At 36.4% G+C, this 25,046-nt stretch overlaps 1 protein-coding gene across 1 annotated transcript in view; it reads right to left on the bottom strand.

Annotated features, from left to right (window-relative positions):
* Positions 1 to 3,493: 3,493 nt before the first annotated feature.
* The window catches only part of LOC126814983 (prestalk protein-like), a 70,423-nt gene continuing 48,870 nt past the window's right edge, over positions 3,494 to 25,046 (bottom strand). Inside the window, exons 17-27 of the mRNA XM_056099463.1 lie at positions 17,934 to 18,116; positions 17,018 to 17,089; positions 16,409 to 16,465; positions 16,108 to 16,170; positions 12,906 to 12,971; positions 11,975 to 12,034; positions 11,231 to 11,257; positions 8,281 to 8,412; positions 7,502 to 7,573; positions 4,818 to 4,880; positions 3,494 to 3,594 (exon numbers count right to left, since the gene is read on the bottom strand). Coding sequence (XP_055955438.1) covers positions 3,494 to 3,594; positions 4,818 to 4,880; positions 7,502 to 7,573; positions 8,281 to 8,412; positions 11,231 to 11,257; positions 11,975 to 12,034; positions 12,906 to 12,971; positions 16,108 to 16,170; positions 16,409 to 16,465; positions 17,018 to 17,089; positions 17,934 to 18,116 — 896 coding nt within the window. The remainder of the gene's footprint in view (positions 3,595 to 4,817; positions 4,881 to 7,501; positions 7,574 to 8,280; positions 8,413 to 11,230; positions 11,258 to 11,974; positions 12,035 to 12,905; positions 12,972 to 16,107; positions 16,171 to 16,408; positions 16,466 to 17,017; positions 17,090 to 17,933; positions 18,117 to 25,046) is intronic.

The following is a 25,046-nucleotide window of genomic DNA, read 5'->3' as shown; positions in this document are numbered from 1 at the left end:
CCTCAACGGGAGCATAATATGAGACTTTGATGAGAGTGTAAACAATGTAGAACTATACCAATTTTAAATTCGTTTAGTTATGACCCTATAGAATGGGGTCAATAAGGGCGGTGAATCGTTCGCCCAATCCCCAACAGTCTCCCTTGCTGTGCTAATGAAGACGGGCATACACCATGAAGTGTGCAATTTCTGGGGATTTTGTACGGACAGGGGCGCGATGGCCTAGTCTTGGTGCACTGACAAGTGGAAAGCATGCCGGAAAACCTCAGTAACTTTCTCTTCCAACTCCAGGAGGGAACCCGGAACCTCCTGGTAACCGAGTCAGTAACTTACTCACCGAGGCACCGCGGCTCCCGACGATTCGGAAGCCTGGCACGATATAGATTACTTCAATGATATCATAAATACTTTATTTGTGTGCGTAAAATATTTCATAATTTTAAGGGGAAGAGATAAGCTAAACTAAGCATGACCGATTTATATTTATGTATTCAATTTCATGCATGACCTAATGAGTTCTTGCTATAATATTATTCTTTTAGAAAACAAATAGGCCAAAAAATCGACAGTGCATGGTTTGTGAAAAAATAAAATAGCCTATTTATTTATCGCAAATAGTTTAGAATAGTTTGCTTTTGTACGTAAAATATTTTTATTATTTTTGACAAAAAATGTCATGTCTGTCGGGTCAATTGTTCATGTTCCCAATGAGCCACCATACAATTGTAAACAGCGCCGTCTGTTACCAAAATGAACTTAGAATTATGGCGCCTTTACCGCGAAACATTTGTAAAATGTCAAAATGTTAACGAAGCTAAACTGCCTACAATAATTTAAAAGTAATAATGGAAATAGAACAAAATACAAATTCTAACTGCAATATTTAAAAAATAAGTCATATAAATTAGCATTTTACATGTGTAAATAGCCAATTTAACATGTGTTAGTAAGAAGTTACATGCATAGAAGTAAGCATATTAGCATACGCATAACTAGGTTAGGAGTTAGAATTATGGGGGAAATTCCGCTCCATAGCAGTGGGGTTAGCATGACATTAACAACCAGCGGCTGCCAGGCAGGATACGCCCACTTTTTGCGAGAGATGGATAGAGAACAAGCTAAAATCAAACGGGATTTTTTGTACAATCAGGGGCAATAATCCAGAAAGTAATGGTCCGAAATGTTCAAATATTAAAAGGGACTGGGATCCTTGGGATATAAAGATGTGTTTTAAGTTTCATCAAAATAGGATAAAAATTGTGACCTCTAGAGGGTCCAAAACTTTAGTAATGCATACTTTTACATAATTTGCGTACAAAGAGTTTCATTTCGATTTTCCCGAAATTCGAATTCAACATTCATTGGTGGAATGGTGATATATTTAAACGGTTTTTAAAATCCGAACTCAATCAAAATTACGGTGCAACGGTGATATATTCGAACTTTTTTTTTAAATCGGGTAATAATTGTGACCTCTAGAGGGAGCACAAGCTAAAAACGTGATTTTTCGTACAATCAGGGTGAATAATTCAGGAAGTTATGATCCGATACGCACTAATATCGAAAGGAACCAATATCTTTGGGTTATAAACATGTATTTCAAGTTTTATCAAAATCGGATCAAAATTGTGACCTCTAGAGGGTCCACAACTTTGATATACCAGATGTTATACACTATTTGCGTACGAGGGGCGGCCATTTTGTCCGGCAGTTTTAGTCCGATTTTCGCTAAATATGAAATCAGCCAAAATTACGGCGTAACCGTGATATATTTGAACGTTTTTCTATAAATCGGATAATAATTCTGACCCCTAGAGGGACGTGATGCCAAAAAAGCGTACAATTAGGGGCAATAATTCAGGAAATTACGATCCGATGTGCGCGAATATCGAAACTAACCAAGATCTTTGGGTTATAAACTTACATTTCAAGTTTCATCAAAATCAGAAGAAAATTGTGACCTCTAGCGGGTCAACAACATTGATATACCATATTTTTACGCAATTTGAGTACGATGGGCGGCCATTTTGTCTGTCAGTTTTGGTCCGATTTTTACAATATTCAAATCCAACCATCCTTAGGGTTTAACGATGATAATATATACAAATGTTTTTTTTAAATCGGATAAAAATTATGACCTCTATAGGGCCCACAAGCTAAAAACGCGATTTTTCGTACAGAGTCCATAATTCAGGAAGTTACGGTCCGATATGCGCGAATATCGAAAGGAATCGATATCGCTGGGTTATAAACTTTCATTTCAAGTTTCATCAAAGTCAGAAGAAAATTGTCACCTCTAGAGAGTCCACAACATTCATATACCACATTTTTACGCTATTTGTGTAAGAGGGGTGGCCATTTTGTCTGTCAGTTTTTGTCTGATTTTTACGAAATTCGAATTCAACCATCCTTAGGGTGTAACGGTGATATATTCAAACGGCTTTTGAAATCGGATAAAAATTATAACTTCTATAGGGTCCACAAGCTAAAAACGCGATTTTCCGTACATTCAGGGGCTATAATTCAGGAAGTTACGGTCCGATATGTGCGAATATCGAACGGAACTGAGATCTTTGGGTTATAAACTTACATGTCGAGTTTCATTAACATCAGAAGAAAATTGTGACCTCTACAGAGTCCACAAGCTTGATATATCATATTTGTACGCTATTTGAGTACGAGGGGCGGCCATTTTGTCTGTCAGTTTTGGTCCGATTTTTACGAAATTCGAACTCAGTCATCCTTAGAGAGTAACGGTGATATATTCAAACGATTTTTTTAATCGGATAAAAATCATGACCTCTATAAGGTCCACTGGCTAAAAACGCGATTTTTTGTACAATCAGGGGTCATAATTCAGGAAGTTATTTTCCGATATGCGCGAATATCGAAAGGGTTCGAAACCTTTGGGTTATAAAATTATATTTCAAGTTTCAACGAAATCGGAAAACAATTGTGACCTCTATAGGGTCCACAATCCATGCAGTACGCGATTGTACGCGATTTACGTACAATCAAGGGCCATAATCCATGAAGTTATTGTCCGATACATACCAATATCGAAAGGAACCGCGATCTTAGGGAGATAAACCTATATTTCAAGTTTCTTTGAAATCGGATAAGAATTGTGACCTGTAGACCGTCCACAAACAATTGTGGACGGACGTACGGACTTCCGGACGGACAAGGGCGACGACAATATACGTCCCCATGAAAATGTGGGCGTATAAAAATGAAATGAGATTTAACGTCCTACTGTTCTGTACCGACTGTGCTAATGAAGACGGACATACGCCATACAGTGTGCTATGAGAGAAATTTTGCCAGGACAGCGGCACTATGGCCTACTCTTATATCGAATTCCAACTCAGTGAAATAAGAATGTTATGAATTCTATACCTTTCTCAGTGAAAATATATAACATAACACCATGTGGTAATGATGCTAATTGAACTGTCTGAGCCCCTGTATTCATTTGATACATATCTTGTTGTCACCTATCTATAACATAATAAAAACTGGTATATTTACCGTTGCACGTGTTTGTTGATCTGTCACAGGTACCACCGGCACATAAACCATTATCACACTGGGCTGAAATAGAAAACATATAACGATATGAAATCTATAGAAACTAATGTAAACCATACAAAGCAATAGTTCACATAATATTGTAGCGTTTCTAACGATTTCAACCTATTTAATCATTTACACGCTTTCTGATTGCCCTCCTGGTAATAAATATCTATTATTGCTATTATTATAAATAGCTTTGACCGAGGCTAATTAATCTGCTTGGTATATTGGAATGTGATAAGATGGGGCGTCTGTTGCATGACATTAACTTTAAGTAATCTTTATAAATCTGACCAAACTGTTCATGCTAATAACCTTAAATATTATGCTTGCCACCGCCCACTGTCCTAACGCCAGATACGTAACCATAGAATACAAAATTACCATTCGTTTGTTACCATGGCGAGACATAAAAGCAAATGGAACAACACCTAAGTGTAAGTGTTTCATATAGGCACCGTTTTACGTTAACATTATTCTATTTAATTGTACACCTTTCTAGAAATGGATAGAGGCATAGCTGCCTGGGAGTTAGTCTAAGAAAGTAGTAGAATAATGCGAGGTACTTCATTAACCCAGTTTTCGTCATGTAGGTAACGAATTTCTATATTAAAACAGAACATCATTTAGGGTACTTAAATTACCTCTACAAAGTATTACACCAATGTGAACACGCGACCTCGGCTTTTCGTATCATCTGACGGATGTGAGTGTCTGTTGAGTTTAATTGTGAGGTCAAGCCCCAAAGTACTGCTGTGATTTTGAAACGGATTTGCTGTTTAATTTGTTTACAATTGCTTCTCTAGCCCAGTGTTCGTCACACATCATGTAGGTAACGAATTTCTATATTAAACAGAACATCACTTAGGGAACTTAAATTACCTCTACATTGTTGCCGTGTAAGAGGTTCTAAGCTTAATAGAAACTATTATGTACGGCTTGTGCCTATGAATCTATGCTTGATATACAACTCATTTTAGAAGAACGACGTGTTCATGAGTTACAAATGAGTTATATTGAAGTCATATTAGGTCCGTGAGAAAGTCATATTTAACACAACGTGAAGCAAAATACATCGGACTACCTATTCTTTTTGGTACCGTATGGCAGACAGTGTAATGTATAGTCGTGTTATAGTAAGGACGTATAAAACAAACTCGTTCTCGAGTATATCAATTTAACGTGTTTAACATCCCACTCATAAACCCATAATAGTGTTAATATTTTCACATTTTACTGACCTCTACAGACGCCATTTATACAGTTTATATGCAAAGGACAATGTCCAGAACCACATGATTGGCCTGTAAGAACAAAAACAACCCTGTTAGAACAGTCGGATTAACTTAAATGGTCAGAAACAATGTTTATTATCATAACAACGGTAGCCATGACTCCATTATTCTCCAAACAGTCATAACTTCGCTAAGAATAATGTAATTTGGTACTGAAATTTTCAATACATTCATTTTCTATTATCTATTTTTAAACCATAAACTACTATAGCGAGGACTTTCAGGTCTTTATCTAAATTTTACATACTGCATTTTTAATATATCATTGTAACTATTTGTATAAAAACATGCAGATGTGGCATACATTGTTCAGAGGCATAACAAACAACGGTTGTACAATAATGCAGTATTTAAAACAGTCGCTGGAAATAATAAGTAAAACATAGTTTGCCAGTCAATGGAATATTCAGAGTAGAACAATTGTTAACACAATTTGTGGAGGATGCAGCTGGCCTATAATTTATTTTCTGACAGTAGCCTATATACTGACAGTATAATATATGAGCTTAAATTTAAAATTTATTATAGAGTATCTCTCTTTTAATTTTTCAAACCACATGTGAACTACAGGCCACGAGATGTTCTCCAGTGACGACTTTGATCTATTAGTGTCCTATATTTTCATTATAACAGTTATTTGCTGCTTAGTCAACCATATCAACCTTACAGTGATATACTATATACTGAAAATCTATCTAAATAAAATCAAAGTGTGTATGTATGTATCTGTGTATGTTCGCCCATCACATTTCGACCCACCCCCCACATATGCGGTATCAAATTAACTAGCATGACACCATGATGTCAACGAGGCGCGAAGGGCTGGTCTCCATCAACAAACACTTACGCTTCTCATTCTCTTTGTTCGAGAATTTCAAGTTATATGCTTACGAACGTGATTTTAATAATACTATTATGTCTATCAAGATACAGCATTTGTGTTATCTTTCTATGTTAAAACATATGTTAGATTCAGTTCGTGAACTAAGTAATTGATAAATTTAAACTTTTACAATAGCATTCTCCTTTAAGATAATTTATTAGTTAAACACAGTCAAAAATCAATGTTGGGCTGTTTTACTGCAATTAACGGTTGACGAGAGGTAATATACTATATATAATATACATGTACTAATATACTAATTAATATATAGTTAATAACACATACTGACAATATATTATATACTGACAATACAATATAATATATACTGACAATATAATATAGCCTCACAATACAATATAATATAGTTTGACAATATAATATAGCCTGACAATATAATATAGTATAGCCTGACAATATAATATAGTATAGCCTGGCAATATAATACAGACTGTCAAGGATACCGATATGCAGCTATAAATACCAATTTGTAAATTATGTTAATATTCATATTCACTGTTTGCCCGTTTTAGATTCTGGGGATCAAAAGATTTAGCTTGAATTCAATTTTTTGGTGCAACTGCTTGAGTAATGACCTTACATACCCAACGCGTAACACAGTTTGTGAGTTTTATAGTGTGATGAATTGAGAGCAAGAATCCTATCGATAATAAGCATTCCGCGAACTTCAGTTCCGGAGTTAAGCCCCCCGAAAACACCGTGAAAGCGATAGACGGTACCGTTTTAACCGTGTTTTTTTTTTATTTCAAATATGGTGTGAAACGTTGGGGTCATGGGACGACAAAACCTACCGATATTCACCATCCGTGACCTTCCCTTCTCGAGTTAACAAACTTGTCCAAAAACCCTTTGAACGCGATATAGGTTTCAGGTTCATCTTCGATATGAGACATTGGGCGATCTCTTACAAAATCTCGCCGTATCGTGTATAGCAGCCGCTTGTTTGGTTATAAACGTGTAAGATTGGTGATAATTCAGGAAGTTTTTACTCCACTTCTGGTGAGCCTTTTTGGTCACGAACAATTGGTCACGATTTCAGAAGGTTTATTCTGATATAATAGAGCTGATATAGGCGATCGAAGAAGGTAAATTAAACATATCAAGTTAGGTTTTGCACATTTTGTCGAAACCCAAAGGGGGCGGAGAAATACCTATCAATAAGAGAGTGAGAGAGATGGGGTTTAAGGTCCACTCGACACATACTAGATCATTTCGGGACTAACATATGTTTTTTTAAATTTTATTCAATAATTCGTTTGCGCGTAGGGCTCTTTAGCAGTGGGAGGAAACTGGAGGACCCGGAGAAAACCCACGAGGTTGGACAGGCGACCCTACTCCTCGTCACGTACAACCGGGGATTCGAAACCACCCTAGTTGACTCAATGACAGGCTTTATGATACAGCGCGCACGTGCTAACCATTCGGCCATCCAACCCCACCCCCTTTTAAACAAACCTTGGAATATAATTCTATATACAGGTATTACAACCAAGTATAGCCTATAATATATAGTTACAGACTGTAAGTGTAACACGACAAAATAGTATGGCGACTACACGGCATCACTTTACAGACACTGACTATTGCTTTATTAAGAGATTGCAGTCTGTACGTGTTGTCACTGTAATATTCGATTATTTTTTTAATACAAATTGTGTTAGATAATTAAAATATGCTTGGTAAGAAAGGTGGTAGAATACTAGACTGAAGACTAAGATTATTTACTAACCGTTTGTTTCACAGAACACTACTTCACAAGTACCACCATTCATATCACACTGTGTTTTATTGCATACCCGATCTGTAAAATATTAATTGATAAGTATTATAGTATCGATAAAATAATGTGTAATTCCAATTATGATTAAACAACATACTTTAATTAAACAGTGTATATCCATTTTGTATTTGCCAAAGAGGTATTTCATTAGGACTACAGGGTGTTTCTGTCGAAGTGTATTCCTACCACTTTGTGTACACCAAATATTTTTAGTATGAAAATAGGAATGTGTTGTGTGTCCTCGTACACACCCGGGTTTAACTGTATGCATTTAACGATTAATTCAGATCAGGCCATATTGGACCACATTAAAGTTGTTGTATTTTCCGATTGGCATAGCAGGGAGAACGCGTGTCATTGCCACGGCTGAATTTTCAAACATTTCTCCTAACGGTCGCGTCTCCATGGATCGTAAACGATTGATTGGTTGATATTATAGTCATCTCCAAGTAAACAATAAATTGTTGTGACAGAATAAACGGGGAGTGGGGAATAACTCTGGTACCAAACATCTGAAGGTCTCTAATTATCACATAACCTTTAAAATTTAAAAGAAATCCGTCAAAACCCCTTGTGTCTTTCGCGATAACGAGGTAGCGACGGACTAACCATGGTACCAAACGACACAAGGTACCCAATCACCATATATTTAAAAGAAATGCGTCAATAACCTTGGTCTCTGTCGCAATAACTAACAATTATTGGACATTCTTATGACCACAATTTACCTTGATTGGTTATTTCTTCTTGTTTTGATATGTTCTTTATATTATTTTCATCCAGATTGTTCGCTCTGTGTCGTGATGGTGGTATTATGTCATGTTTTCTGGTGTAGTTTTTAGAAGTTGTTTGAATTATCCCTTTATAAATTAAATAAAAAAACAAACCAATTTCATAATGTGTGTAGTCCAGTATATCAAAGTAAAAGAGTCATAATGATGTAGCATGGCATGAGGCCAAGAGAACGACCCGTAATAGGCAGATTTATCTCTTTCATAATGTATATTTAATAAGTCTGTATTGTTAGCTGATTTATAACGTCACCATGGTTATAAGGCTCTCTTAGTGATACACGTAGCTATGGCGGGTATAAGACTATAATGGTTATACGGTCATATCTAACAATATTAGGGCCTCGGTGTAATATTTGTTCCAAATTCATGAGCAAGTACACCAACTGACATGAAGTATAATTTGATAAACACGTATATCATGTGTCTTCTTCATTGTCAAAATATGTATAAATCATAACGATTTGTGTCTGTTTATTTGAAACGAAATTAATTCGTTATCAGTATTATAAGAATAACAGGACACGAAGGCTAGAGTCAAGGCTAGTTTGTTATTGTTTAAAATACACTTGAGGGGAAATTACTGTGACGTCATTAGGCATGTACGTATAACCAATCATATAATTAATTGAATAAATTTAGGCAATTGAATAATTAATAGCAGTGGTCTCGCTTCAAGATGAAATATGATAGTCTGCTACTAATGGGTGTTGAAGCTCTTTATTATTTAATGCTTGTAAACAGGACAAAGAATCAGAAAAGATTATATGTTTTAAATGTGATGATAATTCAATGAAGTAAAAATAGAAGTCAGTAAAAATAGAAGTCGCAGATGGAAAACGAACGGAAATGGTCTCGGATGGCGTGACGTTAGCCGAAGCTACCCGATCACCATCTTTCGAACCATCGGTATAAATTTGAGTATAATCACCATACTTAGACCTTAGCTATCTAAAGAGCGACTGCAACACCGTAGGGCTAGTATCTCTTTTTATGTTGAGTAAGATCGAAATCGATCTTTGGGGAGATATAGCCCACGGTGGTATTCGCAATACTGCCATGGCTGATACCAGTCTCAGACAAAAGGGGTTGTATGCGAATACCGAATGGTGGATTAACTTTAGTCTTGAGCAGATATAAATGCTCATGATATGGTCTACTTATGGTGTTAAATGGAATATGTTTTGGTAAAGCATACTGCAGGGTCAGTATATCATGTCTGTTGTGCAGTGAGGGCTCATGCGCCTCGACGTATAAACTGTCTACTGGATATGTATGAAATGCTCCTAAACTGATTCGAAATCCCTGGTTGTGTATGGTGTCGAGCTCTTTGACATAAGACTCCCGGGCACACCCATACACCCATAATCGAGTTTAGACCTTACGGTCTGCTCCCCAGTCAGTATTTGATAAGACTCTCAATATGTTGAGGGCTTTCAGACATTCCTTTTTAGGCTTTTAATGTGGGGGATAAATGATAATTTATCAAAAATTTGGTTTCGTCTACAATTGGAAGGCGACTGGATCAAGTTGCAAACCTCGTTTCTGACAGAAATGCATGCAGACAGTCTTGGATTTCGAAAAACCAAATCCATTTTCGGTTGCCCATTGTTGAAGTGAATTCAAACAATGCTGCAATAAAACAATCCGCATGTCTGTACTACCATAGCACATCTGAAAGTCGTCAACATAAAGAGATAAAACAGTTCCCCAATTATCCCCATTTCCCGAGGAAATGGGTCAGAAAATATTGATCCCAGTCGTACCTTAAATCACCTATCTCCAGGAAATTTTAATGAAGACAGGAAAGATACCTCGTAGGCCGAGGTTATGGAGGTCGCGCATGATACCATGTTTCCATGTAGTATCATAAGCTTTCTCCAGATCGAAAAATATTGCAGCTAAATGTTGTGTCTGGATGAAAGCGTCCCGGACGAACGTTTCAAATGGAAAGAGGTGACGAAGAGTGCTCATTATTTTGGAACCGAAATAGACATTGGAGGTTGTTGGACTCAAGGTACCAAACAAGCCTTCGATTGATCAATCACTCCATGGTTTTACAATTACATCTAGTTAAAGCGATCGGACGATAGTTGGTAGGATTCGTATGATCTTTACCCGGTTTAGGGAATGGGAGTTATTGTGGCTTCATGCGATAAGGAGAGAGAAATTTCCATCAACTCAAATCCGGTTAAAAGACCCAGTAAGATTAAGAGTGTTGAAAAATGTAAATCGTCATTATACCATGGTTTATTGAAACGTTTTGGTTCAGGCGTTTTTTGTGGAATCGCCTGCTATGGGCTCATGTGCATCTTCTAACCCCTTTGCACCAAACGAGAAGAGACATAAAGATTTGAAAATAGCCCAGTCAGCCTTATGCAACTTCCACCGCTGGGGTGTTTCGACCGGAGAGGGGCCATTATTATTAATCAAGATAGGAAAGTGGTCACTACCACATAAATCTTCGTGTATTCCCCTTGTACAGTCCTGATACAGGGTCGGAGAGCAAATGGCGAGATCCAGGGAAGAAAAAGAAGCTGTATAAAAGGTTCTGGGGAGATAACTATGGAATTATAACGTTGCCAATATTATTTCAATGTACACGGTGCTAAATACATGTGTCCGCAGTTCAAAATATGTATTTTAGATTTACAATTTGCAATTTCCATTGCACCACAATGCCAATGTCACAGTGTTAAAATACAGAATACACTTTTCAATAATACAAAGTACAGTATAATAGTTATTTTGCCCATTACTGTTATTTTGTACAGTGGACATTGTCATTAATGTTGACAACGTTATCCTTCCATAGATAACCATCACTATTGTTCTAATACCTCAGTTTTCTAAATTAGAGAAAACAATAAAATGTATATTTACTTACTGCAAATCTGTTCTTCACATAATGGGGCTGCAATTGAACAAAATTGAAATATTAATCCGTTACAAACAAAAATAGTTATCAGAGTTATCCTAAAAACTCGTTTATTGTCAACTAGGGATTAAACTGTTAGAAGATAACCATGGTGACAGTGATCTACACCAATACGACCGTTTGTATATATATATATATATATATATATATATATATATATATAACTACTAGGTAACCATGGTGACAATGATCTAGACCAATACGAATATATTGTTTGTATATATATATTTAATATATAACAACTACTAGGTATACTTTTTACACTAAAGTCATTAAGAAAGTGAATTAAGGAAATAGGGCATTTTCCTTAACGATTTATTAAAATATACAGTAACGTTCGTTCAAGTTGGTAATGTTTACATGTAGCACTCAGTACCGCCATAAATTATTCGGGGCTACATATGGTGGCAAATTATTGGCATGATAAATGTTCATCAGCAAATTGGACACCAAGTTGGGCGACCTCATGCCATCATTTCAAATTCCTGAACAAGATCAATGATGGTAAAGACCGACCAATATCTTGAGGACCTCCGATAAACACGTACATCACTTTCTATCGGAATTAGCACCACTCTGGGCTACTACTACTCAATAAATTGATTAAATTAGTAATGGCAGCCACATCGAACACAGATGACTTTTAATCAAAGCAGTGGGTTGTTGGGTTGAATTACAAAATTGTATACTTACTATAGCAGGTACCCCCGATACATTGAAATCCAGTACAGTCAGCGGGAGTATCACACGGAACTGTAAATATTAATCATTATTTCACATCAACAAAGTAACATGTTGATACCAAGGATATTAGACTGTCATATCATATAGGGATACATTGAACTCTGTTTTTTTTTATCCTCTAAAATTTGTCAAGGTTTCTTTTCAGTTCGCATATGGGGGGGGGGATACATCAATTCACCTATGCTCAATCAAAGACGATGTAATTAGACATTTATGGCCGTATGGTTATGTGGTGGGTCTGATTTTGTGATTTGGAAATGAGCAAATATTTATGTCAGTGCTGGACTGTAGGGGAATTTAAAATACTGAAATAAAGAGCTACGTAATTGTGTCGGTAGGGTCAAGATGTCAGTAGTTCAGATTGCAACTGATTCAAGAGTATGTATATAAGAACATACTGTCGTCATGAGCCCAGTCGGTGCTGAACCGTAGGACGTTAAATCCCATATAATTTCACTGACAAGAACACATCGAGGAAAACTAAGGAACAGTTGTCGGCAACAAGGTAGGAAACATCTGATATTTCGTCGTCATGGCATGCCGTGCATTGAGATTCTCTATCGCTGTCATTGCTACATTATGGTGATTTTAATTCAAGCGCTCATTCATACAATTATTGGTTTAAACTAAAGAGAGTGGGCTGTTCAGATTTCTAAATAGCGTTATGGTAAGGGCCAGCAGTGGGGTTAGCCAGGACAGCGGCCCTATGGCCTACTCTTGTATCGAATTCCACCTCAGTGAGATAAGAATGTTCTGAAAATATATAACTTAACACCATGTTGTAATGATACTAATGGAACTGTTTGAGCTCTTGTATTCATTTGGTACATATCGTGTTGTCACCTATCTGTAACATAATAAAAATAACTGGCATATTTACCGTTGCACGTGCCTGTTACTGTGTCACAAGAACCACCTGTACATTTATGATTATGCCCACACGGTACTGAAATAGAAAACATATAACGATATGAAATACTAGACGATCACAAAGCTAATAAATATGTAGCAGAGGAGAGAGTATGCGTCACATACTTAATTGTGACTTAGGTTTCAATTTTATTATATAAGTAGTACATAAAAGTTAATATTCGAACACAATGGTATTGAAGTATGAGAATGTCCAGATTTCCTCGTTCCTTTTAGAAATGAAATGAATTGAAATGCGATTTAACGTCCTACTCCGGCTTGGTCAATAAATACGGGCATACGCCATAAAGACCTATATCGAATTCAAACTGCAAAGGGATCTTCTACGTGCACGCTAATGTGACACTAACGGTATTTTTCAAATGTGGCAATAAAAATTAACTCCGACTTCCACGTTGTGTATAAAACTTCAATGATCAAATAACTCTGACACACTGTTTTTATAACTATGTTTAAATATGAAATACAGCAAACTACAACATCTATGACAGTACGTTATGAGTTATTATAATATCTACAGTATCAGTTTAACAAGCCCAGAACTCAGACCTAACGGCTGAAACGCTACATGTTGTCTCTGTCCTGGCCTCTAACCAAGAACCATGTATTATGTCTGAATCCCGGCCTCTAAGCCGAGGCCGCTACACTTTCACCCGTGATCGCTCTATGATGCCCCTCTACGAACTCCAAATGATGTCTGAAGATTAATTTAACCTCGCTCGTTCTTATATACAAAGTATAGATACGTCAGCTATATGGACGGAACAGTTACAACTTGTTTTTGTTAAGTGTTTCGTATGGGCATCATTTTACGTTAACATTATTCTATTTAATTGTACCTCTACAACAGATGCCTGAACGATAGTAACACCCTTCCAGAAATGGATACTGGCATAAATATCAATGAGTTAGTCTAAGAAAGTAGTAGAATAATGCGAGGTACTTCATTAGCCTAGTTTTCGTCACACATCATGTAGGTAACGAATTTCTATATTAAACAGAGCATCATTTAGAGAACTTAAATAACCTCTACTTAGTATTACACTAACGTGTACACGGGACCTCGGTTTTTCGTGTCATCCGATTGACGGAAGTGTCTGTCGAGTTTAATTGAGAGGTCAAGCCCCAAAGTACAGCTGTGATTTTGAAACGTATTTGCTGTTTAATTTGTCTACAATTGTATCTTTAACTATCAGTAAAAGCACATTTTTTACCGTGTAAGAGCTAAATAGAAACTATTATTTGCGGCTTGTGTCTATTAATCTGTGCTTGATATACAACGTGAACGACGTGTACATGAGTTACAAATGAGTTATATTGAAGTCATATTAAGTCCGCGGAGAAGTCCAATTTAACACAACGTGCGTGACGCAAATACATCGAACTACCTATTCGTCACGGTCATAACACAAGTGATAATTATTTAAACAACATTAGCCCCGGGAAGAAAGTGGGTGATCGAACGGTAAACATGATAAGCATGATTCAGTATAGGTCCAATATACATTTATTATTCAAGTTGTTTATTGAGGATCAAGATTGGAAAACACTGGTAGTCAGAGTTAAAGCCGATGTTAAAGTCAATTGGGTATCTCTATTTCAAGTAAAGAGGCCCATATCCAGGTGAAACTTTAACGATCTGCAAATTATGAAGAAAGTTATGCCTAAACAAGTTCATTCTTTCTATGATGTACTGATCTATGAGTAGCCTAATTATTGCTTCAAGCTTGTTACAAGTTCAAGAATAAAGATGTTTGAGTGAAATGTGTCTGTTACATTAAATACTACATGCATTATATTTTAAAATTTCTACCTATACAGTTTGAATTTGACAAAAGACCCAGGGGAGGATACGGGATTTTTGCAAAGGGGTTAGCGCAAATGAGATTCTTGTCAAGCGCAGCGATGCAAACAGTTTTTTTTTACCTTTTCTTACGATATTTCCAAACACGGTAAAATGGTCTAAAATGTACAAATTGTTACATTTTACATTAAAACAGTTTGTGGTAATTCCGTTTCATATGTCTGTAGCGTAGTTTGGATTATTTACCGATATATGGAAACACCCATCATTCCTGGCAAAGAGATATCAGAAGAACCCCGAACGAACAACTGTAGTACTTTAAAAGCTTTGAAGCTTAGCATGTGCATTTTATGTTAATATGTATAAAAGAACAGCTGAGCGGAGCGATGCAAAACAATTTTCTAAAAATAATAGTAATATATTAATTTTCCAACTTATCGGCCAACGCCCTGCTCCTTTTGTGAGCCGTAGTTGAAATCCCCAATACATGAAGACAAAAAGACAATATTGTCCGACAGCCCAGAATAGTTGGGAAAATATAGTATAACCAGAACGTGTACCCCTACACACTCCTGTATATCTGCACCTGGGACTGTTATCAATATCCCTGTCTTGTGTATGAATGACTATTCCCCAAAAATAAGCAAACTTCTTCCCATATTTCAACGATAATGAGAGGTGCTTAGGAAGTAAATAGTTAATTATTTTGTCGCTCAAGTCTGAAATGGCTAAATATATACTCTTCAAAATACAGGGGATATTCAGAAACAAAACAAAACTGCGGAAATGCACTGCTGCTTTTATTAAAGGTAACCAGTGTATGTTAATAACAGGCCATTTGCCTATACATAAACAGATCATATGGGCGGCTTATCTGCTGGCCTCATTTCACACGCAAAGAGATACACTGTCTAAAAGTGAAAATGAACGGTTTTGATTTTTGTCTTAATAATGAGTAATTTGAAGAGTAATATTTTCTCAAGTCAGTGCTCAACTCAAAACTATATATATCACAGTTGCTTAAGTCATTTGTCTCTGCATGTATTGACCTTGCAGTAAACCGCCCCTGTTGAGATAAATAAGGCTTTGAACACAAAAACTGTATCCTGTATCCTCTAGCACATGTAGGGAAGTATATTTCGCTATCTTAAAACATTAAAAAATGAGTTGAGCACTGTGTTATGATCGTGACGTATTCTTTTTGGTGCCGTATTGCAAACAGTGTAATGTATAGTCGTTTTAAAGTAAGGACGTATAAAACAGAACGGTTCTCAAGAATATCAATTTTACATTTTTTAACATCCCACTCATAAACCCAAAATTGTTAATATTATCACATTTTACTGACCTCTACAGACGTCATTTATACACTTTGCATTGAAAGGACAATGTCCAGAACCACATGATTCGCCTGAAATAACAAAAACAATCGGATTAACTTAAATTGTAACTTTCAACTTTAGTAAATCATTGCCCTGTCCTGGATCAGAAACTATGTTTATTATCATGACTGAAAGTTTCAATACATCCTTTTTTCATTATATATTTTTAAACTATTTTAGCGAGAACTGTCAGGTCTAAATTTTACATACTGCGTCTTTAATATATTATTGTAACTATTTGTCAACAAACATGCCGATCTAGCATACCTTGTTCAACGAAATAACCAAAACGGGCTGTACGGAATGCAGTATATTCAACAGTATCTGAATAAAATAAGTAAAACATAGTTTGTCAGTCAACAGAATAATCAGTGTAGAACAATTTTCACACTGTGTAGGCCACTATTTCGATCATGATGCCTACATTGTTAACACACGTTGTGGAGGATGCAGCTGGCCTATAATTCATTTTCGACATAACACATAATTGATGTTGTCTCGAGACCAAGATAAATACTATAATATACACTGTAATATATACTGACAGGATACTACATGCTTACAGGATACTATATACTGACGGTATACTATATACTGACAGGATACTACATGCTTACAGGGTGATATATACTGACAGACTGTACGTTTAACACAATGACAAAATAGTATGGCGATTACACGCATCACTTTACAGACACTGACTATATTGCGTTATTAAGGGGTTGGTGTTTATGTGTTATCACTGCTCCAATACGATAAAATATATAATATAATAATCAATGATTTGTTTAATACAAATTGTGTTAGATAGTTAAAATATGTTTGGTAAGACAGATGGTAAAATACTAGACTCAAAGACTAGGAGTTTTTACTAACCGGTTCTTTTACACTTATATACAAAACAAATACCACCATTCATTTCACACTGTGTTTTATTGCATGCCCGGTCTGTAAAATATTAATTGATACGTATTATAGTATATAAATTCTTATCGATAAAATAATGCCCATTTATGATTAAATAACAAACGTTAATTAAAAAGTGTATGTCCTTTTTGTATTTGTCAAAGAGGTATTTCATTAGGAGTACAGGTTGTTCTTGACGACGTGTATGCCTACAACTTTGTGTACACCAAATATATTTTTAGTATGAAAATAGGGATGTGTTGTGTGTCCTCGTACACACCCAGATTTAACTGTGGGTATTTAACAGACCCCCACACCCCGCGAAAACCGGCACTTAACGATTAATTCAGATCAGGCCATATTAGACCACAATGAAGTTGTTGTTTTTACGGACTGACATAGCAGGGAAAACGTGTGTGAAAGCGACGGTTGAATTTTCAAACTTTTCTCCCAAAGGTCGCGTTTCCATGGTCAGTAAACGATTGATTGGTTGATAACTCTGATACCAAACGTCTGACGGACTGACATAGCAGGGAAAACGTGTGTGAAAGCGACGGTTGAATTTTCAAACTTTTCTCCCAAAGGTCGCGTTTCCATGGTCAGTAAACGATTGATTGGTTGATAACTCTGATACCAAACGTCTGACGGTCTGCAATCATCACATCGCATTTAAAAGAAACCCGTCAAAGCCCCTTGCGTCTTTCGCGATAACGAGCAACCGACTCTCAGGGGCGATAACTTCATAATGACTGTAGCAGCTAGTCTGGAATAACTATGGTACCAAGGTCTCCAATCACGATAACATATTTAAAAGCAATCCGTCAATAACCTTAGTCTCTGTCGCGATAACGAGCAATTATTTGATATAATTGTGACTACAATTTACCTTCATTGGTTATTTCTTCCTGTTTTGATATTTTCTTTGTATTATTTTCATCCATTCTACTCGCCCTGGATCGTAATCCATCAACATTCGTACTGGACAATGGCTTGGGGCCTGAATATTCTTTTTCCTTTGGTCTCAGGTCATTTTTTATTGTGTTATTTGTAGAAGTTGTTGGTCTAACCTCTTTATAAATTATAAAAAGAAAATTTTTTATAATGATCTAGCATGTAGTCCAGGTATATAAAAGTAAAAGAGTCACAATGATATAGCATGTAGTCCAGGTATATCAAAGTAAAAGAGTCACAATGATCTAGCATGTAGTCCAGGTATATCAAAGTAAAAGAGTCACAATGATCTAGCATGTAGTCCAGGTATATCAAAGTAAAAGAGTCACAATGATCTAGCATGTAGTCCAGTATATCAAAGTAAAAGAGTCATAAAGATCTGTCATTTAGTCCAGTATATCAAAGTAAAAGAGTCACAATGATCTAGCATGTAATCCAGGTATATCCAAGTAAAAGAGTCACAATGATCTAGCATGTAATCCAGTATATCAAAGTAAAAGAGTCATAAAGATCTGTCATTTAGTCCAGTATATCAAAGTAAAAGAGTCATAATGATCTAGTAATTAGTCCAGTATATCCAAGTAAAAGAGTCACAATGATCTAGCATGTAGTCCAGTATATCAAAGTAAAAGAGTCATACAAATCTGTCATGTAGTCCAGTATATCAAAGTAAAAGAGTCATAATGATCCAGCATTTAGTCCAGTACATCAAAAACTTTATATAACGTTTTGTAGCAGTAGTAAGTGTAGTAATATGGAGGGAAAGAATTTGTGCTTTGAAACATCTATGTAAAATAATATTAGGATTTTGATTAATTATTCTCCATTGTCAATATATTAGTTATGGTATAAGTTAAATTCTGAAACGCAAATTAAATTGGCTATGAATATTATGACAATAACCAGACAAGGTGTCTATAGACAAGAATGCAGAAATATGATGGCTAGAACAATAGCGTTATCTTTCATATTATTGATTCTAACTTCATAACCACAAATATGGAAGGTATATGCCGGTTATTTTGATACGTTAACTGAGCTATAGATTAATGAGCATGTTGGTCATTCACATTTTTTTTTTGTTATAAAACATATATCATATTTGTTGACCAAATAAGGTAACAATCCCTCTCGATGTTCAGTTTGGGGTGCATGTCTTTTCCATATTTAGAACTTAGTTGTTATTAGTCTTTACATTAACACCTCAAACAAAGGAATAGGCACCTATAAAATAGGGTGGGGAAATAGCATTCGGCAGAGCTCACTCCGCCGGCCACACCAGTCATTTAGTTATTTGAGACTAGGAAGAATTGTAACACTTCCAGTTTGTAGAAATAAAGTATTTTAAGAAAAGAACCTGAACTGTAGTTGTAACTTCGTCACGGAAGAAAACACAGCGTGAAGATTGAACAACTGATAGTACTACAGTTAGATTTGGAGCCGTATACCAGGACAGTTAGTATTAATTATTCTGTGAGTATCTCTTTTTTGGTTTTCGCTAAATTCTATCTGAAACAATGGCTGAGGAAATTTTCAGAAATTTAAGTACCCAATTGTCAGGCTTGTCTTCTTCGATTTCCACGAATACGGTCGCGAATATAATTGAACCATACAAAGGCGACCCGAAGCAATTTAAAGATTGGGTTAAAAATATTGCGTTCTCGCTGCAGTCCCGGAGAATAAGGTAAAGTTAGTAGCGTTTCAATCAAGTAGGGGAGTGGTGAGTAATTTTATTCAAAGGCAGATGGTAGCGAATGAAAATGTGACGTGGGATGCATTAAAAACAGAATTAATTAACACTTTCTCAGAAATTACGGATACCCAACAAGCGTTGGCGTTACTACGGAAAATTAAACAAAAACCCGATGAAAATGTACAGGTTTTCGCGGTGAGGATTTTATCCTTAGCCGGTGAAGCCTTTTCAAATTATAGCGGACAGCCGGAATTTGATAGGCAATTGATTAGTTTTTTCGTTGACGGTCTTCAGCAAGAGTACATAAAAACAAAAATATTGCGTGAAGATCCGCAAACATTTATCGCAACAGTTGAGATGGCTAGGCAGGAACAAAATATTAGAAAAAGGTTTGCGTTGAGATTAGGAGCGCCGCATACCCAACCAAGTCAGAACAGTAGGGAACATGAACCCATGGATATTGGCCATATAAGACCCCGCACGTGTGGAATTTGTTATCGTCGAGGTCACGTGAGCCGCGATTGTCGTCAAAAGCGAGTAGTAAATGAGGTTAAAGCGAGTAATCGACGAGGTATGGCGTGTTGGTTCTGTGGAATAGAAGGACACTTCCAACGCAACTGTAGGAAATTTCAAGACTATATTAAATTAAATCCGAAGTTTTATCAAAGAGCCCCATCGGTTAGGTCAAAAACTTCGTGCAAACGGGAAAACTAAGAAACTCTTTCAGGGAGGCTGACGGGAAGAGTAAATATCAGAAGCCATTATGTTATATAAATATATCTGGTTGTTCAAGTTCTTGTTTAATTAAAATAGAAAAAGAATGTTTTGATCATTAGTTGACACAGGGGCACAAGTATCTTTAATTAGTGACCACGTGTATAATTCTTTAAAATATAAACCAAAATTAAATAAAAGTAAAATTACATTACAGTCAGTATAAATGGACTTGAACTGAAATTATTAGGCTGGGCAAATTTGGAATTTCAAATTAAGGGTAAAAAGTTTAGACATGCTTTTCATGTTGTTTCCAATATGAATAGAAACGTAATTTTAGGTCGAGATTTTCTTGTTTATCATGGTTGTAGACTGTTTTTTGATTTGGGATGTATGAAAATTGGTAAAACGTATATTTCCTTAGATAATGATGTAATAATATCTTCTGTTTTGCGAGTAGCAAACGAAGTAATTTTAGAACCTCAGAGGATGTATATCATTAACGCAAAATTGACGAGACATAATTATGACAGTAGGCAGGACGTTATTGCTGTTAAAAGCGCTTTGAGCATGCTTATGGATGGATTTGTCGCTCAAGAAATGAACATTTATATTAGATAATGATGGACATGTAACAGTGGGACTTTACATGTAACCGTGTATAAATTGTCCCGGGGAGATAATGGTGGCCATGTGGCAGTGGGACTTTACATGTAACCCTGTATAAAATGTTCTGGGAGATAATGATGGCCATGTAACAGTGGGACTTTACATGAACCCTGTAAAAAATGTTATGTGGAGATAAACACCACTAATAATCTGAACTCTAATAAATCAGTTGTCTTAATTAAAGAAACCAATAAAATGGTCTGATTATGATAACCACCACTATTGTTCTAATTATTGAGTTTTCTAAATTATAGAAAACATTAAAATGTATATTTACTTACGGCAATATGGTTCTCCACATGCTGGGGCTGCAATTGAAAAAAATTAAAGAAATAACAGAATATTAATCTGACCCAAACTTTACGTCACCAAGGCAAAATAGAACGTTATTACATACAAAAATAGTTGGAATAAATAAAACAACATTTTTATCATAAAAACTCGTTTATCGTCAACTATGATTGATTGAGCTTTCTGTAGTGAAATCAGGAGTGATATCAGTTCGGTTATTCCAAGGAGTGAGAGAGAAAGAGATAGAGAAAGAGATAGAGAGATCAATGACGGTAAAGACCGACCAATACCTTCAGTACCTCTGATAAACACTTACGTCACTATCTATCGGATTTAGATAATAAGGTGTTTCATTTAGTCAAGTGGGATGGTTTCGATTCTCCTCTTGTTTGTGACAAGGAGTAGGGTGGCTTGTCCAAACTCGTGGCTTTTCTCCGGGTCCTCTAGTTTTCACCTACTGTTAACGAACCCCACGCGCAAGTGAATTATCGAAATAATACTGATCTATGCGCTTGTCCCGAAATGGCGTTAATAATGGACGTGAAGCTGATTTTCTCCCTCTCTCTGATTTAGCACCAAAGTAACGTGAAATAAAAGTCTCACGAGACCGGCAGAAAGAAAGACTGATCATTTAAATAGTTCTTTGGCTTCCTTGGTACCTCGGGGGAGGGGAGGGGGAGTTTAACAAAAGCACCACTCTGGGCTACTACTACTCATTAAATCGATTAAGTTAGTAATTGCAGTCACATCTAAAACAGATGACTTTTAATCAAAGCAGTGGGTTGTTGGGTTGAATTACAAAATTGTATACTTACTAGAGCAGAAACCGCCGATGCATTGTGTACCATGGCAGTCATCGTAAGTTTTACACGGAACTGTAAATATTAATCATTATTTTACATCAACAAAGTAACATGTTGATACCAAAGATATTAGACAGTCCTGTCATATAGGGGTAAATTTGTCAAGGCGCCCTTGTTGTTCGCATGTCAGCGCTACCTACGAGATTAACTAATTCGTGTTAGATTAGACAGATGTGGGTACAATGTACCTATGCTCATTCAAAAAGATGTAATTAGACGGTATGTCGGTATGGGGAATTTAAAAAAATGAAATAAAGAGCTACATACTTGTGTCGGTAGGGTCAAGATGTCAGTAGTTCAGATTTCAACTGATTCAAGGTTTTGTGTATAAGAATATAACCCAGTCGATGTAGAACGGTTGGGCGTTTAACCCCATATTATTTCATTGACAAGAACACGTCGAGGAAAACCAAGGAACAGTTGTGCAGCAACAAGGTTAAACACATCTGATACCGTCCATAGAGATTCTCTATCGCTGTCATTGCTACATTATGGTAATTTTAATTTAAGCGTCTATTCCAGGCCCGTAGGTAGCGGCGAGAGGGGCAGCTGCCTCCCCTGAACAAATCGACGCATTCAATGGTCAATTTGCCTATTGGCGAAACAATCGGTTCTCCCAAAGAGCGCCTTTAGCGCTCTTTGAATTAGACGCAATACGAAGCCAACGACGCTACGGTCCTACTATTCACACCATTATTGGTTGAAACAAGACTAAAGAAAGTGACCCGCCGTTCAGATTTCTAAATAGCGTTATGGTAAAGGCCATCAGTGGGGTTAGCATGCTGTTAACAAACCGTGTGGTGAGTAGCATGCTGTTAAAAAACGTGTGCTGGGTAACATGCTGTTAACAAACCGTGTGGTGGGTCAGTTCAGTGAGATTAGCATGTCGTTAAGAAACTGTCAGATTAGTGAGGGTAGCATAATGTGGTGGGTTAGATCAGTGAGATCAGAATGTTCTGAATTAAATACTTTCTCAGTGAAAATATATATATAACTTAACACCATGTTGTAATGATGCTAATGGAACTGTCTGAGCTCCTGTATTCATTTGGTACATATCTTGTTGTCATCTATCTGTAACATAATAAGAACTAGCATATTTACCGTTGCACGTGCCTGTTCCTGTGTCACAAGTACCATGTAGACAATTACCATCATAATCACACCGTACTGAAATAGAAACCATAGAACGATATGAAATCTAAGGTCAAGGATAAATTATATCCTATTGTGCATTTAAGGACAGTGCTCGCCTCTTGAGAGCCAATCATTATAATTAATTATGTCATATTTGGCCAATTAAATAAACGATAGCCGCGAAACCTAAGGTTAGAAAACCATCAGAGCTGTGGTCGATTTTCAGAATACCATGTAGATTATAGAGGGGAAGATGTAGCAAGTTCTATCAGCAGACTCGCACTGGCGAGTTCGGATGGGAGTAGGATAGGGAGGATGACTTATTTTCATCTGAGCTTGTAACCTATGTATCCAGCCAGTGCTTGGCATACAATGTAGAAACAAACGGTGGTATTGTTATTCCTGTAATCACAACTTTAGCAAGTTGCGAAATGCACAATATTTAAAGTTGTGTCCTAAAGTAAAGAATTACAATATAACCAGAGACAATACTAGACAATCAGAAGGCTAGTATGGCTCACACGTTGGATGTGGGATGTTTTTGTTGCTTTGTACTTTCCGTCCTAGCCAGCGACCCATAGCCATGGTGTTACCTATTTGTTTTGGTTGCCGCTAGGGCATAGTACTACAACTGACCGTCAGTGAGTTGGATTATGCTAACAATCTACCGACTATTTATGAGTGTTTCAAATTTTGTATGGATCGAGATGATACACATTTGATAAACTGAAGTTTACATACTCCTGACTTAGGTTTCAATTTTATTATATAAGTAATAAGGTACGTAAAAGTTAATATTCAAACACAATGGTATTGATGTATGAGAATGAACTGAAATGTGGTTTAACGTCCTACCTTTCTGCTCCGACTGTTCAAATAAAGACGGGCATACGCCATATAGAGTGTTATGAGGCCTATATCGAATTCCAAATGCCAAGGCATCTACCACGTGCACGCTAATGTGACCTTAACTGTATTTTCTAAATGTGTCAATTATGAATTAACTCTGACTTCCACGTTGTGTATAAAACCTCAATCATCAAATAAATCTGGGACACTATGTTTAAATATGAAATACAGGAAACTACAACATCTATGATAGTACAGGAAACTACAACATCTATGATAGTACGGTATGGTTTACTATAATATCTACAGTATGCGTTTAACAAGCCCAGAACTCAGACCTAACGGCTGAAACACTACATGTTGTCTCTATCCTGGTCTCTAACCAAGAACCCTGTATTATGTCTGAATCCCGGCGTTTAAGACGAAGCCGCTACACGTTCACCAGGGATCACTCTATGATGCCCATCTAAATGATGTCTAAATGATGTCTGAAGGATAATTTAACCTCCTTATATACTTCTTATATAAAAAGTATAGATACGTCAGCTATTGGGGCGGGACAATTACCACTTTTAGGTAAGTGTTTCGTTTGGGCACCATTTAACGTTAACATTTTTCTATTTAATTGTACTAATCTCTGCAACAGATGCCTGGACGATAGTAACACCCTTCCAGAAATGGATACTGGCATAAATATCAGTGAGTTATAGCCTAGTTTTCGTCACACATCATGTAGGTAACGAATTTCTATATTAAACAGAACATCATTTAGAGAACTTAAATAACTTCTACATAGTATTACAATTGAGAGGTCAACCCCCAAAGTACTGGT

The sequence above is a fragment of the Patella vulgata genome, chromosome 3, assembly GCF_932274485.2.
Source record: "Patella vulgata chromosome 3, xgPatVulg1.2, whole genome shotgun sequence".
In the NCBI taxonomy this organism is placed as follows: domain Eukaryota; kingdom Metazoa; phylum Mollusca; class Gastropoda; family Patellidae; genus Patella; species Patella vulgata.
Note: the sequence above shows the minus strand (reverse complement) of the source record. Positions and strands in the feature narration are given on the sequence as shown.